The sequence below is a fragment of the Scyliorhinus torazame genome, chromosome 19, assembly GCF_047496885.1.
Source record: "Scyliorhinus torazame isolate Kashiwa2021f chromosome 19, sScyTor2.1, whole genome shotgun sequence".
In the NCBI taxonomy this organism is placed as follows: Eukaryota; Metazoa; Chordata; class Chondrichthyes; order Carcharhiniformes; family Scyliorhinidae; genus Scyliorhinus; species Scyliorhinus torazame.
Genome location: NC_092725.1, coordinates 104,550,882 through 104,573,648, shown reverse-complemented (window position 1 = coordinate 104,573,648; position 22,767 = coordinate 104,550,882). Strand labels below are relative to the sequence as shown.

The 22,767-nt window shown below is 50.1% G+C and overlaps 1 protein-coding gene and 1 long non-coding RNA gene across 4 annotated transcripts in view; one reads left to right on the top strand and one right to left on the bottom strand.

The window, feature by feature from the left end:
* LOC140396396 (host cell factor 1-like) overlaps window positions 1-22,767 on the bottom strand; it is a 126,689-nt gene that overhangs the window by 33,668 nt on the left and 70,254 nt on the right. For all 3 annotated transcript variants that reach the window (XM_072484981.1, XM_072484982.1, XM_072484983.1), the window contains exons 15-17: window positions 21,267-21,490; window positions 19,908-20,154; window positions 5,206-5,366 (exon numbers count right to left, since the gene is read on the bottom strand). In XM_072484981.1, the coding sequence (XP_072341082.1) occupies window positions 5,206-5,366; window positions 19,908-20,154; window positions 21,267-21,490 (632 nt within the window). The remainder of the gene's footprint in view (window positions 1-5,205; window positions 5,367-19,907; window positions 20,155-21,266; window positions 21,491-22,767) is intronic.
* LOC140396397 (uncharacterized) overlaps window positions 1-22,767 on the top strand; it is a 110,475-nt gene that overhangs the window by 71,509 nt on the left and 16,199 nt on the right. The gene's annotated exons all lie outside the window — the stretch shown is intronic.

The window sequence follows — 22,767 nt, the reverse complement described above, 5'->3', positions numbered from 1 at the left end:
TTCATTACAGGTACAATTGGTGCTGCCCAGTCAGCAAAACAGACGGGCCTGATAATACCCAAACTCTCCAAACGAGTGAGCTCCCCTTCTACCTTCTCAAGCAAGGCGTAAGGCACTGGGCGCGCCTGGAAATAGCGCGGCGTGGCTCCTGGTTCGACTTGGATAGGGGCTACAGCCCCTTTTATTTTCCCCAAACCAGGCTGGAATACATCTGGGTATCGTCCTAGCACCTCAGTCAACCCTTCAGAAACTGTTTGGAGGATGTGCTGCCATTGCAACCGCAAATGGCGCAACCAGTCCCGACCCAATAGGCTGGGCCCATGGCCGCGCACCACGATAAGTAGGAAACGCCCCTCCTGGCGTACATAAACAACGTCATTGTAGTTCCTGCAATGTCCAGTGTTTCCCCCGTGTAGGTGGCCAACCTGGCCTGTGAGTCGGTTAATGTAAGGGTCTGTATACCCTGCTTGATGCGGTCGAATGTCCTCTGGGCGATCACGGAGACCACTGCGCCAGTGTCCAACTCCATCTCAAGCAGGTGGCCATTGACCCGTACTGTCACCTTAATGGGGGCCACACGGGGAGCTGCCACACAACGCAGCTGCAGGCAGTCGTCCTCCGTCTCCACGTGCTCAGGAGTAGTCGCCGCAGGTTCATCCACATGGAAGGTACGGCCCCTGGGCTGGTCCCAGTTTCAGCCCCTGGGCTGGTCCCAGTTTCGATCGGAACGACGGCGCCTCTGGCGCCCCCAGGACCGCCGTCCGTGACGGGGTCGGCGCCTACAAGTCTGACACGGACATGGCTCCTCATCCATTGGTTCTGGAGAAGGCTCCCTTCGGGAGGAATGTCCGACGGCCACTGGCGTTGGTCCGGACGTTGCCTCGCCCAAGGTACCGCATGAGTGCGGGGGGACGTTTTCGGACGGAATGGGTTGCGCCCCAAGGCATGCACTTCCATTCCCTGTGGCTCCTGCACTCCTTGTTCTGCGCTCTCTCGGGACAATACTATTTGAATGGCCTGTTGAAAAGTAACATTTCTGACAAGGTCTCACCATAGTCACAATACTCCGCAATCCTGCGTAGCCTGGATAGAAAATCGGCAAGGGATTCTCCAGGGGTCCTCTCAGCGGTATTAAACCGGTAACGCTGGACTATCGTGGACGGGGTTGGGTTAAAATGTTGCCCCACTATATTCACAAGTTCATCAAACGTTTTGGTGTCCGGCGCAGCTGGTACGAAAGGCTCCTAATCACCCCAAACGTATGCGGGGCGCAGGCAGTGAGCAATATGACCACCTGGCGCTCGTTTTCAGTGATATTTGCCCGGAAATAGTAACGCATCCGTTGTGTGTACTGGTTCCAGCTTTCCAGCGCAGCATCAAAACCATCCAAACGTCCGTACAGAGGCATGGTATAATAGAAAACAACTTCCAACCTGTATCCAACAAAAATCCAGGGAGGTGGCTTCAGCAGTGTAGACAGCTATTCACTTTAACCTACGTCGCCAGTTTTGTGAGGGCCACGAAGAATCCAGCACGAGTTTTAAGGATACAAAGTACTAACATTTATTTACAATAACATATATATATATATATATAACAGCAGCAGCAACTTCCCTTGCTGCACACTCCTTCCTGCTGGTTCCTGAACTGGCCAGCTTTATTTATACTAGGAGTTTACTAATGGTTTCTCCGCCCCCCTCATTGGGGAAGCTTATACTCCCACAGGATTGTGGGATTGTCATTAGTCCCCAGCCAATGGTAAGTAGGCAGGTTATAACAATCTCCTTTACCAGTCTGTCCGTCTCTGCCCTGTCAACCTTCTCCCTATGAGCACGGATCGAGATCAGCTCCCTCCTTACCACCGCCTTCAGTGCTTCCCAAACCACCGCAGCCGAAGTTTCCCCTGTGTCATTGACCTGCAGGTAGCTCTGAATGCATTTCCTCAGCCGCTCGCCCACCCCTTCATCCGCCAAAAGTCCCACATCCAACCTCCAGTGCAGGCGCTGATTACTGTCTTTACTAACCTGCAGGTCAACCGAGTGCAGAGCATGGTCTGAGATTGTAATCGCCGAATACCCCGTATCCACTACTCCAGCCAGAAAGACCCTGCTCAAAAGAATCAAACCGGGAGTACACTTCATGCACATGAGAGTAGAGAACTCCTTCTCCCCCGGCTGCCCGAACCTCCATGGATCCACCCCCTCCATGAACCCTCTTAGTTCCTTTGCCATTGCTGCCACCCTACCCGTTTTCGAGATTGACCGGTCCACGCCCGGGTCCATAACTGTATTGAAGTCCCCTCCCATGATCAACCTGTGCGAGTCCAGGTCGGTATCTTCCCCAGCATCCTCTTTATAACCTCCACATCATCCCAATTTGGTGCATATACATTCACTAATACCACCTGCACCCCCTCCAGTTTCCCACTGACCATAACATACCGACCTCCCACGTCCGAGACTATTCTACCCGCCTCAAACACCAACCGCTTATTGGTCAGGATCGCGACCCCTCTAGTCTTTGAATCTAGTCCCGAATGAAACACCTGACTGACCCAGCCTTTCCTCAGTCTAACCTGTTCCTTTACCTTAAGGTGCGTCTCCTGCAACATTACCACGTCCGCCTTCAATCCCCTAAAATGCTCGAACACACGTGCCCTTTTGACCGGCCCATTTAACCCTCAAACATTCCAGGTGATCAGCCTAGTTGGGGGGCTCATCCCCTTTTTTAGGCCCGCCACCAGCCCGTGATCCGCGCCTCCACCGGTCCATCCCCAGGCAGCCCCCGCCCCTTCTCTGTCCCTCAGCCCAAGTCCCTCCCTCGCCAGAAGAACATTCACCACCCCTTCCCCCCCCCAGCAATAACACCCTGTAACCCAATCCCTTTCCTAAATCAAACATATGCACACACCCCCCCACTGCGCTTCCGAGAGCTAGCTCGCCCAGCTAGCTTGGTGGCCCCTATCCCCGGCGCCAGATAGTCTCCCACCTATTGTTCCCTCCCCACCCACCCACCCCCACTCATGCAAACAAACTTTGACATCAAACAATTGCCCAACCAAAAAACACCAAGATCAAAACTAACACACCTCCATCTCCCAACAGTGCAAATGAAAACCTAAACTCACTCAGCTCTACTGCTGGTTCCAAGCAAAATGAGAAACCTTTTACAAAAACAGAGAAACAAAACCGAGAAAACAGAAACACGAACGTTGCAGCCAAATTCAAAAGTTCTCTGTCATTCGTCAGCCCTTTCTTTCTTGCAAAGTCCAACGCGTCCTCAGGAGACTCAAAGTAGAAGTGCTGATCCTCATGCGTGACCCAGAGACGGGCTGGGTATAACAGTCCAAACTTCACCTTTTCTTGAAAAGGATCGCCCTGATCTGATTGAAGCCTGCTCTCCTCCTGGCCACCTCCACACTCAGGTCTTGGTAAACCCGCAGGATGCTATTGTCCCACTTACAGCTCCGTGTCTGCTTGGCCCATTGTAGAATACGCTCCTTATCCGAGAACCTGTGGAATCTCACCACCATAGCCCTGGGGGGGGGGGGGTCTCCCATTCGCGGCTTCTTCGCAGGTGCTTATGAGCCCTATCCACCTCCAAGGGCCGGGAGAATGCCCCATCCCCCAGCAGCTTCTCAAACATGCTTGCGACGTATACGCCAGCGAACGTTCCTTCGGACACCTCCGGGAGCCTGACAATTCTTAGGTTCTGCCGGCAGGACCTATTCTCTAGGTCCTCCATCTTTTCCAGAAGCTTCTTTTGCTGGTCCCTCAGCATCCCCACCTCCAGCTCCACCGCAGTCTGATGCGCCTCCTGCTCAGCCAGCGCCTTCTCCACCTTCTGGATCGCCCGATCCTGGGTGTCCAACCTGAGCTCCAACCGCTCAATTGACGCTTTTATCAGGTCCAAGCAGTCCCGTTTCTGCGTAGCAAAGCCCCCCTGGATGACTTGCATCAGCTGCTCCATAGACTGCTGGGTCGACAAGCCAGAGGTTCGCCCCTCCGCAACTACAGTCCAAGTCTTCTCCGTCTTCTTGTTTATGCCCTTACGAACACTTCTAGTCCTTTTCGCCATGCACCAAAGTGGGAATTCAGTAGAGAATTGCCACTAACATCCGTTCTACAATTTAAGTCCGTTAAAAAATTTGGGGAAAAGGTCCAAAAGTCCGACCAGAGCGGGAGCCACCAAATGTGCGACTTACTCCTTCATAGCCGCCACCAGAAGTCTCGAGAAGAGCTCACTTGTGTTTATTTTTGATAACAAACTTACCCAAACCGGACTTTCTTTTCTTTGTCAGGATATGGGCATTGCTTAATTGTCTTGCATTTACAGTTATCCCTAGATTTCCTTGAGAAGATGCAGGTTTGTCTTGTAGTTCCTATGATACAGTACTGCTATAATACCATGAAGTAGAAAATGCCAGGATTTTTATCCAGTGATAAAATATGCCCATCAGGATTTGACAGGAGAACTGGAGAGGTGTTCTGATATGCGTTGTGGTCTAGATGGTAGAGATTTCAAGTTTGGGAGATGTGCCTGATGAAACTTTGGTGACTTGTGCAGTACATCTTATTGATATTATACTGCAGCCACCTTATTTGTGGTTGAGGGGATTGTTTGAACTCATAGGTGGGCTGCTAATCAAGTGGATTGCTTTGTCACGTGTTAGGACACAAGAGTGCTGTTGCACCTGGACCCATCCAAGAACGTGGAAAGTATTCCATCATACTCTTGACTTGTACCTTGTAGATAGTGAAGAAGCTTGGAGGTATCAATTGCTGGAAAACACCCAGCCTCTGAGCTGCTCTAGTAGCCATGGCATTTATATGGCTGGTCTACTTGAGTTTCTGGTCAATGATGACCCCACAAGGATGTTGGTGGTTGGAGATTTTGTAAAGGTATTGCCATTGACTATCATGGGAAGGTGGCTAAATCCTCTTGAGTTGAAGATGGTCTTTGCCTGGTACTTGTGTGGTGCAAATGTTACTCGTCAGTCCAAGCCTCAATATTTCCCAGGTCTTGTTGCGCATGTGGTAAGTGTGCAAAAGCTCCCCTGCAAACACAAAGCCTTGCTGCATGGATTGTTAAATCCAAGAGATTGGGCAGCACACTAAGGCACACTAAACTTTCTCTTGTAGGTTGAAGATTAAAAACAATGCTCATTGTTGCACCAGTCAAAACAGAATAATTTTATTTTCTTACCTGCAATGAAGGACCTGGAGTTGGGGTGGATTGTGTAACGGTGGTCACTGCTCCAGTGCATGCTGCTGAGACAGTGGTCGCTGTATTGGTTGTTCCCGCAGTTGCTGTTTCTCCGTGTACACTTTCTGGCATACCATTGTTACTTGTGTCTGGTGGCTGAACTGTGACATATATATCCCAATAGGTTAACAAAAAAGCAGTGTATGGTTCAATAAGAATAACAAATTATCACAGAATTCTGGTTGCTGTTTTTTTGTGGATCACAGGTGATATTTTAGTGACCAATCATCACTTTGAGAAAACTAAATTGGGAAAGTCCATGTTAAATTTGATATTTTCTGTACTCACAACGAGACTATGGGGTTGAACTTTTTACCTAATTCTGGGAATAGCGATACAGAATAAACCTCATTCTGCATTGTCCCAGTTGCTTTCTCATTAGAGAATGTTCCGAAACTCCATAGTGTTCATTTTACTTTTTCCCCAATCCAACTGTGTCCGAATACAACAATGGGAGATATTCACATATCCACACACAGATTTTTGTGAAATTGCAAACAAGATCTTTCTGTAAGTCAAGTAGATTTAAAAAATAGAATTGTTGAAGTTTATTGCTCTCACAGTCCTTCACCTTGAATGATAATATTTTGTACGGACATATTTAATATGACATTCTCTGTGACTGTGGTATGTTATCCCATTTCACCCTGTTCACCCTCTTGAGCCTTTTGATTCAGAGGACCACCTCCAGACTCGACTCTTTCAATGATCTCCTGGTTAGCATCCCTTCTTCCACTTTCCATAAATTAGCTCATTCAAAACTGTGTTGCCTACATTTGACCTTGCACCAAGTTCCGTTAGCCCACAGCCTCAATCTTCACTAATTTAAGCTGGCTCCCAAGTGCCTCCAATTGAAGATTTACATATTTGGGGAGGGGGTGGCATAGTGGTTATCCAGAGACTCAAGAAAGTGATCTGGGGACCCGGGTTTGAATCCCGCCACCCCAGGTGATAGAATTTAAACTCAATAAAATATCTAAAATAAAAAGTCTAATGATAACCATGAAACCATTGTCGATTGTCGTAAAAATCTATCTGGTTCACTAATGTCCTTTAAGGAAGGAAATCTGACATCCTTACCTAGTCCGGCCTACCTGTGACTCTAGACCCACAGCAATGTGGTTGACTCTTGAATGCCCTATCAAGCCACTCAGTTGAATTCAACCGTTACGAAAACACAAAAAAGGAAGGGGGCGCGATTCTCCGACCCCCCACCGGGTCGGAGAATCGCTGGGGGGGGGGGGGGGGGGGCGGCGGCGTAAATCCCGCACCTGCCGAATTCTCCGAAGGCCGCCCGCCTCGGAGAATGGCAGGGGCGGGAGCGAGACAATGGACTCCGGGGCTGCCCATATTCTCCCGTCCGGATGGACCGAGAGCCGTCGGCGTAAATCAAAACACCTTTTGAACGGCGTCAACCAGTGCTGATGGTTGACGCCGTCCAGCATGGAGGTAGGTCATGGCCTGGGGGGATGGCCACAGGAGACATGATGGCGTGGCCGTAGTCTGTGTGTGTGGGGGAGAGGTGTGAGTGTGCGGGCAGGGGGGGGCGCTTCGGGGGAGTGCCGGGGAGACAGGGACGGGGGGGGGGGGGGGGGGGGGTGAGTGCCGGGGAAGGGGGGTGAGTGCCGGGGACGGTGGGGTGCGTGCCGCCGACGGTGGTGGTGCATGCCGGGGAGTGGGATAGGGGGATGAGTTCCAGCGAGGGGGGGTGGGTGCCGGGGAGGGGGACGTGCCAGGGATGGGAAAGGGGGGGGGGGGGGTTGAGTGCCGGGGACGGGGTGAGTGCCAGGGACGGGGATGGGGGGGGGGGGGGGGGGGGAGGAGTGCTGGGGAGGGGGACGTGGGGATGAGTGCTGGCGAGGGCAAGGGAGTTTGTCCGCCTGGCCAGGTGCCATCCTCCAACAGTCGCGCCCATGTGGTCCATGCCACCTGGCTGGGATGAGGGGGGGTACGGGCAATGATGACATGTCGTCGTTCCCCCCCCCCCCCCCCCCCCCCCCCCCCCCCCCCCCCGCCCCCCCCCACCGCAGGCCATCATGTTTTTTGATTAGCAAGCGATTTTGGCCACCATGGCGGCAGCCGCTATTCTCCATGTTGCCCTGGAGGAGGAGGAGCATGCCAGAGAGGCGGCGCAGGCTACCGCAGAGGGGCAGGCGGCGGCCGCCCGGTTGGAGGGACACCCGCCCGACAGGACGAGGAGGAGCACGTAGTGGAGGAGGAACACGAGGAGGGGGAGGAGAACGCCGCGGCGCCACGGCAACGGAGGCACCCGAGGAGGCCCCGTGTGTACCGGCCCCGGCTGACGTACCAGGACCTCATGGATTGGGAATGCAGGAGACTCCGGATGAGCCGGGGAAACCGTGGCACACATCTGCCACCTGCTGGCACACCTAGCACCGCGTGGCACGGGGGGGGACACCCTCTCCCAGTGCCCGTCAAGGTTACGGTGGCCCTGAACTTTTATGCCACGGGGTCATTCCAGGCGCCAGGTGGGGACCTGTCCGGCATCTCGCAGACATCGGTGCACCGGTGCATCCGGACAGTGACAGACGCCCTATATGCCATTGTGGACCACTACATCCGCTTCCCTGTGGACCGGGCCAGCCAGGCTGCCCGGGCATTGGGCTTTTCTGCCGTGGCCGGGTTTCCCGTGGTCCAGGGCGCGATCGATGGGATGCACGTCGCCGTTTGGCCACCTGAAGATAACAGGGCCGTGTTCCCCAATAGGAAGGGGACCTATTCCATGAAAACCAGGTGGTCTGCGATCACCGCATGATTATCCTGCACGTCTGCGCCTGGTACCCGGGAAGTGTACATGACTCATACATGTGGTCGCGGTCTTACATCCCCGGCATGTAAGAGGGACGCCACCCCCGGCTGAGGGGCTGGTTGCTGGACGACAGGGGTTACCCGTTGCGGTCGTGGCTGATGACGCCTATACGGAGGCCACAGAATGTCGCGGGGAACCACTACAATGATGCCCATGCAGCGTCGAGGGGTGTGATGGAGAGGTGCTTTGGCGTGCTCAAAATGCATTTCAGGTGCCTGGACCTATCCGTCAGATAGGGTCGGCCGCATCATTGTGGTGTGCTGCATCCTGCACAACATAGCCCAGCAGACGGGCGATGTGCAGCAGGCAGAGGAGGGCGGAGTGGAGGAGCAGCAGGAAGAGGCGTAGTCCTCCCCAGATGAGGGGGATGGGGGCAATGGTCAGGGCAGACGGGCTAGACATGGGCGGGTGGCTGTCCACCGTTACCGGCTGGGCCAGCGGGCACGGGACAGGCTGACGGACACCTGCTTCACTGACTAGGGGGCGCGGGAATCGGCGAGTATGGCCACATACCGCACACCATGGCAACACCCGAACACCGCCCACCCACACCCCCCCCACCAACCACACCCACCCGACCCGCATGCACACCACCCCTCCATTGCAGATCCACCTGCGGCACATCGGGCCGGGCTCACACAGTCGCCGGTGGAAGCGTGTCTATTGCAGGCCATGGAGGATGATGACAACCCGCTCTGCGATGAGCTCCTGGCTCCACATTGTTGGAAGATGTCTGACCCATGGCCACAGTACCACCATCCACCCGGACCATCCTTGCATGCGGCTGTGACACTGCAGCGCACGGTCCCGTCCACTGCCCAGGGGGATGGTGAGGGAGGCCCGGGGGAAGACTCACCTGATGCTGACGTAAGACCACCCCTCACACACACACTGGCGCTCAACGTACATGACACCCCCACACAGAGCACAAAGGCAGCTTCTGTAGGTGTAACATTGATTTTAATAACAAAAACAGTGCATACACGTGCCCTAGCCCCTAAAACTCATCTGTGCCCTGCACTCGTGCCAACTCACTCAGTGTCTAATTGTTTGGCTTTACGGGCCCTTTGACTACACCTAGGTGGTTCCCCAGACGGTACAGCAGAACTGGAGGTGGACTCCTGAGATTCCTGCCCTCTGACTCGGGATCCCTTTGGCGGCCGTTTCCTGGGGCGTCCTGGCCTAGATGGGCCAGGCTGCGGCCCGGGCGACTGGGATGGCGAGCTGCCAACCTGTCCGGCCCGTTGCCCACCCGATACACCTGGGACGGAGGGGGGGGGAGGGGGGGAGTCCGAGGTGTAACGGTGTTCAGGGACCTCCCCTACAGGGGGACCCGGGACGGGCCCCAGCACCTCCTCCTCCCTTGGGGTGCCCGATGGCCCCCGGGCCTCTACATGAGTCGGGGATGCGAACGGACTGGCCATCTGACGCCCCTCCGACACCTGCCGCTGCCAGTCCTGGAGGCCCGTGCTGGTATCGACAAGGGTCTGCAGGTTTGCAGCCATGGAGCTCAGGGAGTTGCCCATCCCTGTCTGTGAGTGTGCGACGCCGGTTAGCACATGGGCAATGGCGCCAATGCCCTCAGCGATGGCCTGCTGAGACAGGGCCATGGCGTTGAGCGCCTCTGCCACATGCTGCTGGGTGTGGCTCATGGCTTCCTGTGAGAGGGCAGCCATGTCCTGGGCCACACCCGCCGCCTTCACGGAAAGCCCCAGACCTCGCAAACTGCTCCCCATGCCTGACACCGTCGCACCCATTACCTCCACCGCAGACGCCACCCGTGCGGTGTTGGCCTGGGTGGCACGCATGACCGGCACCACTCCCAGCTCCTGGACACGGGTGCATTCCTCCACCTGCGACTGCAGCAGCTACAAGCTGGCCGTCACCCTCTTCGCTCGTCCCAGGTTTGGTGGTTGCATCGGAGCTATGGGTGGGTGTGGTAACTCCAGGAACCCGGGATCCATCTGGGCGGCAGATGTTTGCTTGCACCGGGCTGCCCTCCGACCTCCTGGCCCCTCTGCTGCTCCTCCCTCCACCTGCTGTACCGGTACGGCTGTGTTGTGCGCACCAGTGAGTGTACCAGACGCCTCATCACTAAAGTGCCCAACCGAGGTGAGCGTCTCTGCGATGGCGGAGTGTATTAGAGACAGCAGTGGCATTGTGTCGTTGAGTCCATGGTACTTTGGGGTGGCGGTTCGTCTCCACCCATCCACTCTGTGTCACTGTCCTGTATTTCGGTTTCCTGGGCAGGGGTGTCCTGGGCAGGGGTGTCCTGGGCAGGGGTTTCCTGGGTGTGGTTTCGTGGCTCGGCTGCGACGGGGGCCTGTGGCTGCCCCCTTCGTCGCTGGGTGGCACACGCCTGCGTCGCCGCACCCGCACGAGACGGGGGCATTGTCTCCCTGTTACTCCAGGTCTCTCCGTCTCCCGTGGTCGCCGAGGGGCATTCTGCGGGCGTCGTCTCCCTGTTGCTCCAGGTCTCTCCGTCTCCCGTGGTCTCCGTGGGGCATCCTGCGGGCAGTCGGCATCTGCGGGGACGGGTGCCTCGACATTTGCTCCTGCGATACACAATGAAGCATGCATGGTTTGACACGCAGGCGGTGATCAGCTGATATGGGGGAGGGAGGGGGGATATGGGTTGGGCTGTCGGTGGCTCACTTGCTGGTGGGCCCCGGACCTCTGCATCGGCAACCTCCCGGTCCTCAGGTCCGCCAGCCAGTTCCAGAGCCCTTTCCTCATGAACGGTGAGTGGCCTCTCATCAGCTGGGCACCCTCCAGCCCTCTCATGCTCCCTATTGTTGTGTGCACGCTTCTCCTGTGGGGGTGGGTGGGTGGCAGGGGTAAATGGCAACAGTGTTAGACAGGTATATGAATGCACGCCATCGGTTGCGCGTATATTGCAGCGGTTAGGGTTAGGTTCACCTGGGGGATATGGGGGAGGGGGGATATATGGGGGAGGGGGGATATATGGGGGAGGGGGGAATATATGGGGGAGGGGGGAATATATGGGGGAGGGGGGAATATATGGGGGAGGGGGGGATATATGGGGGAGGGGGGATATATGGGGGAGGGAGGATATATGGGGGAGGGAGGATATATGGGGGAGGGAGGATATATGGGGGAGGGGGGAGATATGGGGGAGGGGGGAGATATGGGGAGGGGGGAGATATGGGGGAGGGGGGAGATATTGGGAGGGGGATATGGGGGAGGGGGTATATGGGGGAGGAGGGATATTGAGGATATGGGGGAGGGGGATATGGATATCGGGCAGGGAGGGGGCTCACCCTGGCTGCTCTGATGAGATCGTTCTCCTTCTTGTGGCACTGGGTGCCTGTCCGTGGTGTCAGAGCCACAGCGCTGACGGCCTCTGCCACCTCCCTCCACAGACGCCAGCTGAGGCATGGGGCGACCCTGCGGCCGTGTCCGGGGTACAGGGCCTCCCTTTTCTGCTCCACTGCGTCCAGGAGCGCGGTCCTTGAACCTCGGGGTTGCGCGGCGGGCAGCCATCCAGTCAGGTCTTCTGGTCGGGTGGGGGGAGCAGCGGGTCTTTTGAGTCGTCACTTCGGGTCAGCCATCGCAAATGGCGTCACGCCACTGCTAGCCCATTCAGGGCTGGAGAATTAGCGATGTTTGGGGGGGCCCGACGCCGGAGTGATCCGTGCCGTTTTTGGCGCCGGGTAGCGGACATTGCGCCAGTTTGCAGAGAATCCCTCTGAAACCAGACAGACCACCCGACATCGAACCAGGCACTGGAAACAACAACAGCAAACCCAGCCCTAGCCGACACTTTGAAATCCTCCTCACTAACATCTGGGGGCTTGTGCCAAAGTTGGGTGAGCTATCTCATAGACTAGTTACACAACAACCTGACATAGTCATGCCCACAGAATCATACCGTACAGACAAAATGTCGCAGCCACCACTATCACCATTCCTGGGTATGTCCTGTCTCACCGGCAGGACAGACCCAGCAGAGGTGCCGGCACAGTGGTATACAGTGGGGAGGAAGTTGCTCTGGGAGTGCTCAACATTGACTCTGGACCCCATGAAGTCTCATGGCTTCAGGTTAAACGTGGGTAAGGAAACCTCCTACTGATTACCACGTCCGGGCCACCATCGGCTGATGAATCAGTAGTCCTCCATGTTGAACACCACTTGAACAAAGCACTGAGGGTGGGGGACTTCAATGTCCATCACCAAGAGTGGCTTGGTAGTACCACCACAGACCGAGCTGTCCGGGTCCGAAAGGACATAGCTGCTACTGGGATTGCAGCTAGTGGTGAGGGAACCAACAAGAGGAAAAACATACTTGACCTCATCCTCACCAATTTGCCTGCTGCAGATGCACCTGTCCATGGCAGTATTGGTAGAAGTGACCACAGCACAGTCCTTGGGGCGGCAAAGTCTTGTCTTCACATTGAGGATACCCTCCATCGTGTTGTGTGGCACTACCACCGAGCTAAATGGGATGGACTTCGAACAGATATAGCAACTCAATACTGGGCATCCATGAGGCACTGTGTGCCATAGCAGCAGCATTGTATTCAACCACAATCTGCAACCGAATGGTCTGCCATATCCTTCACTCTACCACTACCACCAAGCCAGGAGATCAATCCCTGTTCAATGAAGAGTGCTTGAGGACATGCCAGGAGCTCTTCAGGCATACCGGAAAATGAGATGTTAACCTGGTGAAGCGAGGACCACTTATGTGCCGCAAAACAGCATAAGCAGCAAGTAATAGACAGAGCTAAGCGATTCCACAACAAATGCATCAGATCAAAGATCTGTAGTCGAGCCACATCCAGCCGTGAATGGTGGTGGACAATTAAACAATTCACTGGAGAAGGAGGCTCCACAAATATCCCCATCCTCAATGATGGAGGAGTCCAGCACATAACAAGGGAGGGATTTGCAACAATCTTCAGCCAGAAGTGCCAAGTGGATGATCTATCACTTCCTTATCCGTGGTCCCCAGCATCACAGATGCCAGTCTTTAGCCAATACGATTTACTCTACGTAATGTCAAGAAACAGCTGAAGGCACTGGATACTGCAACTGACAATGTCTATTGCCCTGACAATATCCCAGCAATAGTACTGAAGACGTGTGCTCTGGAACTTGTCGCACCCCTAGCCAAGCTGTTCCAGCATAGCTACAACACTGGCATCTATCTGGCAATGTGGAAAATTGTCCTGGTGTGTCCTGTATACTAAGAAACTGGACAAATCCAACTCAGCCAATTTTCGCCCTATCAGTCTACTCTCCATCATCAGCAAAGTGATGGAAGGAGTCAGCAACAGTGCTATCAAGTGACACTTACTCAGCCACTTACTCAACCTGCTCACAGACGCTCAATTGGGTTCTATCAGGGTCACTCAGCTCCTGACCTCATTACAGCCTTGGATCAAACATGGACAAAAGAGCTGAATGCCAGAGGTGAGGTGAGAATGACTGCTCTTGACATCAAGGCAGCATTTGACTGAGTATGGCATCAATGAGCCCTAGCTAAACTGGAGTTAATGAGAATCAGGGGGAAAACTCAGGGTTGGAGTCATACCTGGCACAAAGGAAGATGGTTATGGTGGTTGGAGATCAATCATCTCAGCTCCAGTACAATATTGCAGGCGTTCCTCAGGGTAGCATCCTAGGCCCAACCATCTTCAGCTGCTTCATCAATGACCTCCCTTCCATCATAAGGTCAGAAGTGGGAATGTTTGCGGATGATTGCACAATGTTCAGCACCATTCGCAAGTCCTCATATAATGAAGCAGTCCATGTCCAAATGCCTGGACAATTTTCAGGCTTGGGCTAACAAGTGGCAAGTTACATTTGTTACACAAGTGCCAGGCAATGGCCATCTGCTGCAAGAGAGGATCTAACCACCGCCCCTTGACATTCAATGGCATTACCATCGCTGAATCCTCCACAATCAACATCCTGGGGGTTACCATGGATCAGAAACTGAACTGGACTTGGCACGTTAATACTGTGGCAACCTGGGCAGGTCAAAGGCTAGGAATCCTACGGCAAGTAACTCACCTCCTGACCCCTCATCTACAAGGCACAAGTCAGGAGTGTAATGGAATACTCCCCACTTGCCTAGATGAGTGCAGCTCCAACAACATTCAATAACATCATCCAGGACAAAGTAGCCCGCTTGATTGCTCCCCCTTCCACAAACATTCAAACCCTCCAACACCGCCGAACAGTGGTAGCCATGTGTACCATCTAAAAGATGCACTGTAGTAATTCACCAAGATTTCTCAGACAGCATCTTCCAAACCCACAACCACTACCATCTGGTTGGACAAGAGCAGCAGATACCTAGGAATCCCACCACCTGGAGGTTCTCCTCCAAGTCACTCACCACCCTGACTTGGAAATATATCGCCGTTCTTTCACTGTCGCTGGGGCAACAGCCTGGAACTCCCTCTCTAACAACAGTGGGTGTACCTACACCTCAAGGGCTGCAACAGTTCAAGACGGCAACTCACCACTACCTTCTGAAGGGCAACGAGGGATGGGCAATAAATGCTGGCCTAATCAGCGACGCCCACATCCAGTAAATGAATTTTGTAAAAAAAAAATCATATTATGGGCTTTCCCCACCTCCAACAGCCCTCTACCACCTCCGATTGTGGCCTTATGCATTCTCCTCCTTTGTCTCACCATTGGTAATTATACTTTAAGCCACCTAAGCCCCATTCTTTATAATTCTCTACCCAAAACCCTTCTGCCTCTCCAACTCCCTCTCCACCCTGAAGGCCTTCCTTAAAATTCACCCTTTTGGCCATGTTTTTGGTCATTCCTTCTTTCCTTAGTATATTTGCTTTGATTACACCTCTGTGAAAGCTCCTTGGAATGATTTTCCATATTAAGTGTTATGTAATAATATTATTTTTTCTTGCTGTTGTTTAAATACCTCCCATGGCAAGAGCACTCAGCAAGTGGGATAACATGAATTACAAGGACAGAAATGGATTGCACAATGTAATACCTACTGCTGAGGTAGAACTGTGACACATTCAGGCCATAGGCCTAAACTAAGCCTGTGTTTACGTAACTGCAACAATCAGAGACTAACCGCTGTTTGCTGGAAATAAGAAAATGTTTGCAAGTTTGACCCAACATTGTGAATTTGTTCCTCTGGGGGAAAAAAAATGTTTTTTTTGTAACATACAAGTATCAAACCTTGCATGGCAAATAATTTTCATCAGCAACATATGCTCGTCTCTCCAGAATAATTACAACCAAAAAACTTTTAAACAATAATTACTGAGAGTTGCTGTAATCCACTTCTGAATAGTTGAAGTGGTTGAGGTCTAGGTGGACAGAAAATGAGCTCTTTCATTCTGCTAACCACCTTTAGAAACCATAGAAAAGTTACAGCACAGAAGGAGACTATTTGGCCATCTTGTCCATGCAAGCTCAAGGACACCCAGGTGCCCCTTCTAATCCCATCTTCCTGCACCCTGCAGTTTAAGCATTTAAGGTGCAGATCAAGGTACTTTAAAAAAAAGTGTTTAGGGTCTCTGTTGCTACCACCAACTCAGGCAGCGAATTCCAGATACCCACTACCCAATGATTAAAAACGTTCTTCCTCATATCCTCTACACATTTTGCTGCTTATATTCAATCCATATCCGCTGGTAGAATTCTCCAAGGGAAACAATATTAATCTGTCCACTCGATCTCTTCCCCTCATAATTTTGTCCATCTCAATTAAGTCACCCCTCTGCCTTCTTTGCTCCAAGGAACATAGCATCAACCTATCCAATCTCTCCTCGTAGCTACACTTTTCTAGCTCTGGCAACATTCTTGCAAACCTCTTCTGCACTCTCTCCAGAGCAATTACATCCTTCCTATGATGTGATGACCAGAACTGCAGACAATACTCCAGTTGTGGCCTTACTTTTGTATCCTTACTTTTACATTCTATACCTCTGCCAATGAAGGAAAGAATTCCATATGCTTTCTTGACATCCTTGTCTACTTGAATGCTGCCTTTAGGGACCTGTGTACTTGTACACCAAGACCTCTCACTTTATCTACCTCCCTTAGTATATTCCCATTTATTGTGTACTCCCTATAACTGTTTGACCTCCCTAAATGCATGCCTCACACTTCTCGGTGTTAAATTCTAACTGCCACTTCATCATCCACCCCACTAACCCATCTATATCATTTTATAGATTTATTGCTATCCTCTATACTGCCACCACTCAGCCAATCTTGGGAGTCTGCAAATTTCCAAATCATGCCCTCACGTCCAAATCGTTAATATATAACACAAACAGTAAGGGTCCCAACACGAAGCTCTGTGGAACATCGTTTGAAACAACTTTCCAATTGCAAGGGCAGCCATCAGCCATTAATTACCCTTAGTTTCCTGTTACTAAGCCAACTTTTTATCCAGTTTGCCACACTGCCCTGTATCCCATGGCGTTTTACCTTTTTGACCACTCTGCCATGTGGGACCTGGTCAATTGCCTTACTCCTTGCTAAAATCCATACACACAACATCCGCTATACTATCTTCATCAACCCTTCTTGTAATTTCCACAAAAAATTCAATCACATTTGAGAGGCAAGACCTTCCTTTACCAAATCCATGCTGACTATACCTGACTAGTCCATACCTTTCTACTTGGCAGTTAATCCTATCTCTCAGGATTGATTTAACTAATTTGTCCATCACCGTATGCAAGACTAACTGGCCCATAACTGTTTGGCATTGCCATCAATCCTTTTTTAAACAATGGAACCACAATTGCATTTCTCCCATCTTCCGGTACCTCCCCTGTATGTAGTGAGGATTGAAAAATCATTCTCAGGGCATTTGCTATCTCCTCCCTTAGCCTCGGAAACAATCCATCTGGCCCTGGCAACTGATCAACTTTCAAGGATCCCAACCCATCAAATGCTTCTCTCTTTATGATTATCCCATCCAAAATCACACAATGTTTCTCCTGTACTACTATGTTTGCATCATCCATTTCCTTTGTTAACATGGAGACAAAATATTCATTTAAAACCCTTCCCAAGGCCTCTGCATCTCCATACTAGTTCCCTTCTTCATCTCTGATAGGTCCCACTTTTTCCTTAACTAACCTTTTACCATTAATATATTGGTAAAACATTTTTGGGTTTTCTTTAACTTTACTAGCAAATCTTTTCCATGCCCTCTCTTGGATTTCCTAATTTACTTCGTCCCTGTGCTTCCTATACTCATCTAGGCTATCTGCAGTGCTTAGTGCTTTCTTTTTCTGTTTGATCGTCCCCTATATTCCTCTAGACAACCAGAGGGGGTGTAGATTTGGCAGTATCACTCTTATTTTTGGAGGGGACATGACTAATTTGTACATTCAGGATCTCACTTTTTAGTGCTTCCCACTGATTTGTCCTCTAGCAGTGCTGGCCAGTCCATTTCAGCCAAGTCCATTCTCAGTTCTGCAAAATTTGCCTTCCCCCAATTCAAAACTTTCATTCCTGCTTTATCTCTGTCCATTTTCTAAATCTAACTGAATTGTGATCACTATCCTCCATATGGTCGCCAACTGTCACTTCACCCACTTGCCCTTCTTCGTTCCCCAAGACTAGGTCCAGAATTGCATTTTCTCTTGTTGGGCTTGTCACTAATTGGGTGAAAGGATTTTCCTGGACACACTGGATGAATTTTTCTCTTCAGTTCCCCATATATTGTTTGAATCCTAGTTGATATTAGGATAGTTAAACTCTACTACTATCATTGCCCTCTTGTTCTTACAGGCAGATATTTGCCTACATATTTGGTCTTCCATCTCCCTTTCACTATTTGGGTCTGTAGTATACTCCCAGTAGTGTGACTGCCCTTTTAAAAAAATTTCTAAAGCCTTGTTTGTTGACTCGTTTAGTATTTCATCTTTTCTCACAAATGGAATTGATTCTTTCACCACTAGGGCTACTTCCCCTCCTTTGTTATCTCCTATTCTATCGTGTCTGAAGACTCCAAAACCAGGGATATTGAGCTGGCAATTTTGTCCCTCCTTTAGCCAGGTTTCTGTTATAGCAACGACATCCTGCTGCCACGTGTCTACCTGTGCCCTTAACTCATCTACCTTGTTTGTAATACTCCTTGCACTGAAGTACAAACAATTTTACCTCACCGTTTTCCTTTGTTGGACACTTTAAAAATGTTGCTTCTCCTGTAATTTCAAGACTATCGCTACATCTTCTAATGAGGTTAGCTTAGATGTGCTTTTTGGTTGGCATGAACCAGTTTGGGCCGAAGGGCCCGTCTCCCTGCCATAGATTCTATGATCACTAGAATGTTCTAACTCCATTTTCCCGATCAGAATTTGACCAATCTGATCCTACTCCTGGGATCCCATCTCCCTGCCATGCTAGTTTGCTTTTAAGACCATAAGACATAGAACAGAATTAGGCCACTTGACCCATCGAGCTGCTCCGCCATTCAATCATGGCTGATATTTTTCTTATCCCCATTCTCCTGCCTTCTCCCCATAACCACTGATTCCCTTATTAATCAAGACCCTATCTATCTCTGTCTTAAAGACAGTGATTTGCCCTCCACAGCCTTCTGCGGCAGAGTTCTGCAGATTCACTACTCTTTGGCTGAAGAAATTCCTCCGCATCTCTCTTTTGAAGGATCGTCCCTTTAGTCTGAGATTGTCCCCTCTGGTTCTAGTTTTTCCTAAAAGTGGAAACATCCTCTCCACATCCACTCTATCCAGGCCTCGCAGTATCCTGTAAGATTCAATAAGATCCCCCCGTCATCCTTCTAAACTCCGAGTACAGACCTAGTGTCCTCAACCGTTCCTCATATGACAAGCTCTTCATTCCAGGGATCATTTTTGTGAACTTGCTCTGGAGCCTTTCCAAGGCTAGCACATCCTTCCTTAGATACGGGGCCCAAAATTGCTCACAATACCCCAAATGGGGTCTGATCAGAGCCATATACAGCCTCAGAAGTACATCCCTAGCTTGTCTTCTAGCCCTCTCGACTTGAATGCTAACATTGCATTTGCCTCCCTGCCTGATGAACCTGCACGTTAACCTTAAGTGAATCTTGAACAAGTACCCCCAAGTCCCTTTGTGCTTCTGATCTCCTAAACATTTCCCCATTTAGAAAATGCCTCCATTTCTCCTTCCAAAGGGCATAAACCTCATACTTTTCCACATTGTATTCCATCTGCCACTTCTTTGCCCACTCTCCTAGCCTTCTGCAGCCCGCCTGCTTCCTCAATACTACCTGTCCCTCTACAGGTCTTTGTATTATCTGCAAACTTAGCAACAGTGCCTTCAGTTCCTTCTTCCAGATCATTATTGTAAATTGTGAAAAGTTGTGGTCCCTGCACAGATCCCTGAGACATACCACTAGTCACCGGCTGATATCCTGAAAAAGACCTCTTTATCCCCACTCTCTGCTTCTGCCAGTCAGCCAATCCTCTATCCATGCCAGGATCTTACCCTTAACACCATGTGCTCTTAACTTATTTAACAGTCTCCTATGCGGCACCTTGTCAAAGGCCTTCTGGAAATCTAAATAAATCACGTCCACTGGTTCTCCTTTGTCCAACTTCCTTCTTACCAGATTTGTCAGACATGGCCTCCCCTTGACGAAGCCGTGTTGACTCAATTCTATTTTATCATGCGCTTCCAAGTACTCCGTGATCTCATCTTTAATAATGGTCTAATATTGCAACATTAAGAGAAGCAGAACGGTAGCAATTGTGCTTCAACATTAATAAACATCGCTCCTTTAAATAGGGTTCTCAATCTTAGATACCCAACTTTTGTTTTATCTACTCACTTTGATTCAGAGATATATTTGCTGTACTGGAGGTAGCTGTATTTGTAGTATTTGTTTCTGTGGTTTCATGGGCCGGCTCTTCTGTTGCTGGTTGCACCTGTTGATCTGATGTTTGCACACTATTCTCTGAAACAACTACTGCAGTTGTGGTTTGTTCTATAGCTACTGGCACTGGAGTTTCAGTAGTGTGTGCAACCAAGCCAGTTACTCGAGGAGACACTGCTTCTCCTGATATCACAAATATGGGCTGTCAAAACACAAAACATACACAGCTAGAAAGTATTAACCTGTGAATACACTTGTAAATGTGACTACAATTGTTACTTTTAACTGTAAACATTCAATGTAAAGGACCATAGTAATCTATAACCAGGAAAGCAATTCCCAATATAAACGTCTTACATTCATACCAAAACCTTGCTATGCTGCAACACTTCAGATTCATAATTTTGGTGAATATGTGTTTCAAAATAAGGAGTGTTAGTGCTGGAAAAACTCTGACAATCAATGTAAATTAGCCATACCCAGAACAGTAACACAAGTTACACTTGCATTTTATCTTTCACATGACAAAACAGCCAGAGATAAATTCCAAAGGGAAATTTGTCAGAAAGTAGGAAAGAAGCAAGGGTGTGTGACCAAAGGCATAGTCACGTACATATATTTTCTGAAAGGTTGTTGATGATAGCGATGAAGGAAGGGGGGGTAGGAAGAAAATTAGTAGAGTGCAGCGGATGTAACGGCAAAGGTTCTAACTCAAATATTGGTTGGGGGGGGGGGGGGGAGAGAAAATCAGTAGACCACAGCGGTAGCAGTGTTTGTTCAGAAGGCTGTTGATTGAAGATTGTAGAGATCAGGGAGGAATTTAAAGATGAGGGAAAGGATCAAAATGCCGGGGAGCCAGTGATAGTTGCAACACTAACTGGCATTTACACTGTCCCTTCAAAGTAAAAATTAAAAAAAACAAGGTGCTGCGTAGAAAAAAATATTGAGCTTGGGAGATATTTGGAGGGGTCAAAGATGACCAAAAGTCTAGGTTTTAATGAGGAACTTAAAGGAGGACCAGGATGGGGAATAGGGGTTTAAAAGAAGGAATTCCAGAGTGTGACATCTAAGTGGCTAAATTCACGGTCACCAAAGGAGGTATGAAAGGAGGTGAAGGGGTTGCACAAGTGACCAAAGTGAGAAGAATGGAAAGCTTCGTGAGAGGGGGCGTGGCACGTACAAGCTAGAGATTAAGGAGATTGGAAGCAGGGTGGCCACAAACTGATGCAAAAGGATGAGATTGAGGTGTACATGAAACTTAATTTATTTAGCAAAAGACAAAAATACAAACAATCAATAAGATAAATCAATTACCTCAGTGTTAACTACAGAAGAAGTTGGGACAATTCCTGGTGTAACCTTTAATGTTGTTGGTGCCACAGCCAAAGGATCCCTAGTTGTGCTAATCCCTTGAGTAGGCAATGTTGCTACTCTAGCCAAAGCAGTGACTGGGGATGTGAAGTTTGATGACGCAAGACCAGTTGCTCCAGCGTGAATTGTAGTCGCTGCAGCAGTCACAGAACCCAATGTAGTAACACCTGCATTGTATTAGATTACAACGGGAAGCTTTCAAGAACTATTAAAAGCTTAAGAAACCCAAAACAATTTTGGTCTTCATGACACGAGTCTAGATTGCAGTTACAGTCACCAACATGCCAACACAGAGAGGCCATGATTAGAATATAAAATATTTCCTCCTCTGTGCTTTACATATTTTATTTTAGTGAGCAGCGAGTTATGTGTAGGACAAAGATGCAGGCTGCATGCTGAATGCAGCTAAACTAGGTTATCAATGTTAAATATTCAGACTGGACATTCAACAACAATAATTGCATTCAATCAGAATACTGTTGCTGCTGGGCAGCACAGTGGCGCAGTGGGTTAGCCCTGCTGCCTCACGGTGCCGAGGTCCCAGGTTCGATCCTGGCTCTGGTTCACTGTCCGTGTGGAGTTTGCACATTCTCCCCGTGTTTGCGTGGGTTTCGCCCCCACAACCCAAAGATGTGCAGGCTAGGTGGATTGGCCAAGCTAAATTGCCCCTTAGTTGGAAAAAATGAATTGGGTACTCTAAATTTATAATTTAGAAAAAGAATACTGTTGCTGCTGAACATGGCACAAATTCTTCAGAGGTTTCCGTCAGGAGACTGCCCTTTAGCCCATTATAGGATTGGATGTCAGCTGTTGCCCTGTGAAGTCAGGCATCTTATCTGGGGAGTTGGAGCGAGGGTAAGAAAATAGGTCACCTGGGTATTGTTGGACATCCTGACCAACACAGCGGAAAGCTTTTCCCTGCTCTGTCACCCAAATGTCTATCTTTGTTTCATGTCCAAGCCCAGACCCATTGAGGCCTGGATAATTGTGTGTTCAATATTATATAGAAGGGAGACAAGTGAAAAATTTTTACAAAGTTCCCACCTACTTTTTGCAAATCCAGCCAACATTCAAGCTCAGTGAAGTTCAGTGTCATTGCAAGTATGGAACTGGCAGCACTTCAGAATATCAAAAGGCATTTTGAAGAGCTGGGAGGTGTATGAGCTACCTCATACCTCAAAAGGAGGTAGGCAGAAAGCGGGTAATTATAGGCCAGTGACCTTAACTTCGGTAGTAGGGAAGATGCTGGAACCTATCATCAAGGAACAAATAGCGAGGCATCTGGATGGAAATTGTCTCATTGGGCAGATGCAGCATGGGTTCATAAAGGGCAGGTCGTGCCTAACTAATTTAGTGGAATTTTTTGAGGACATTACCAGTGTGGTAGATAACAGGGAGCCAATAGATGTGGTATATCTGGATTTCCAGAAAGCCTTTGACAAGG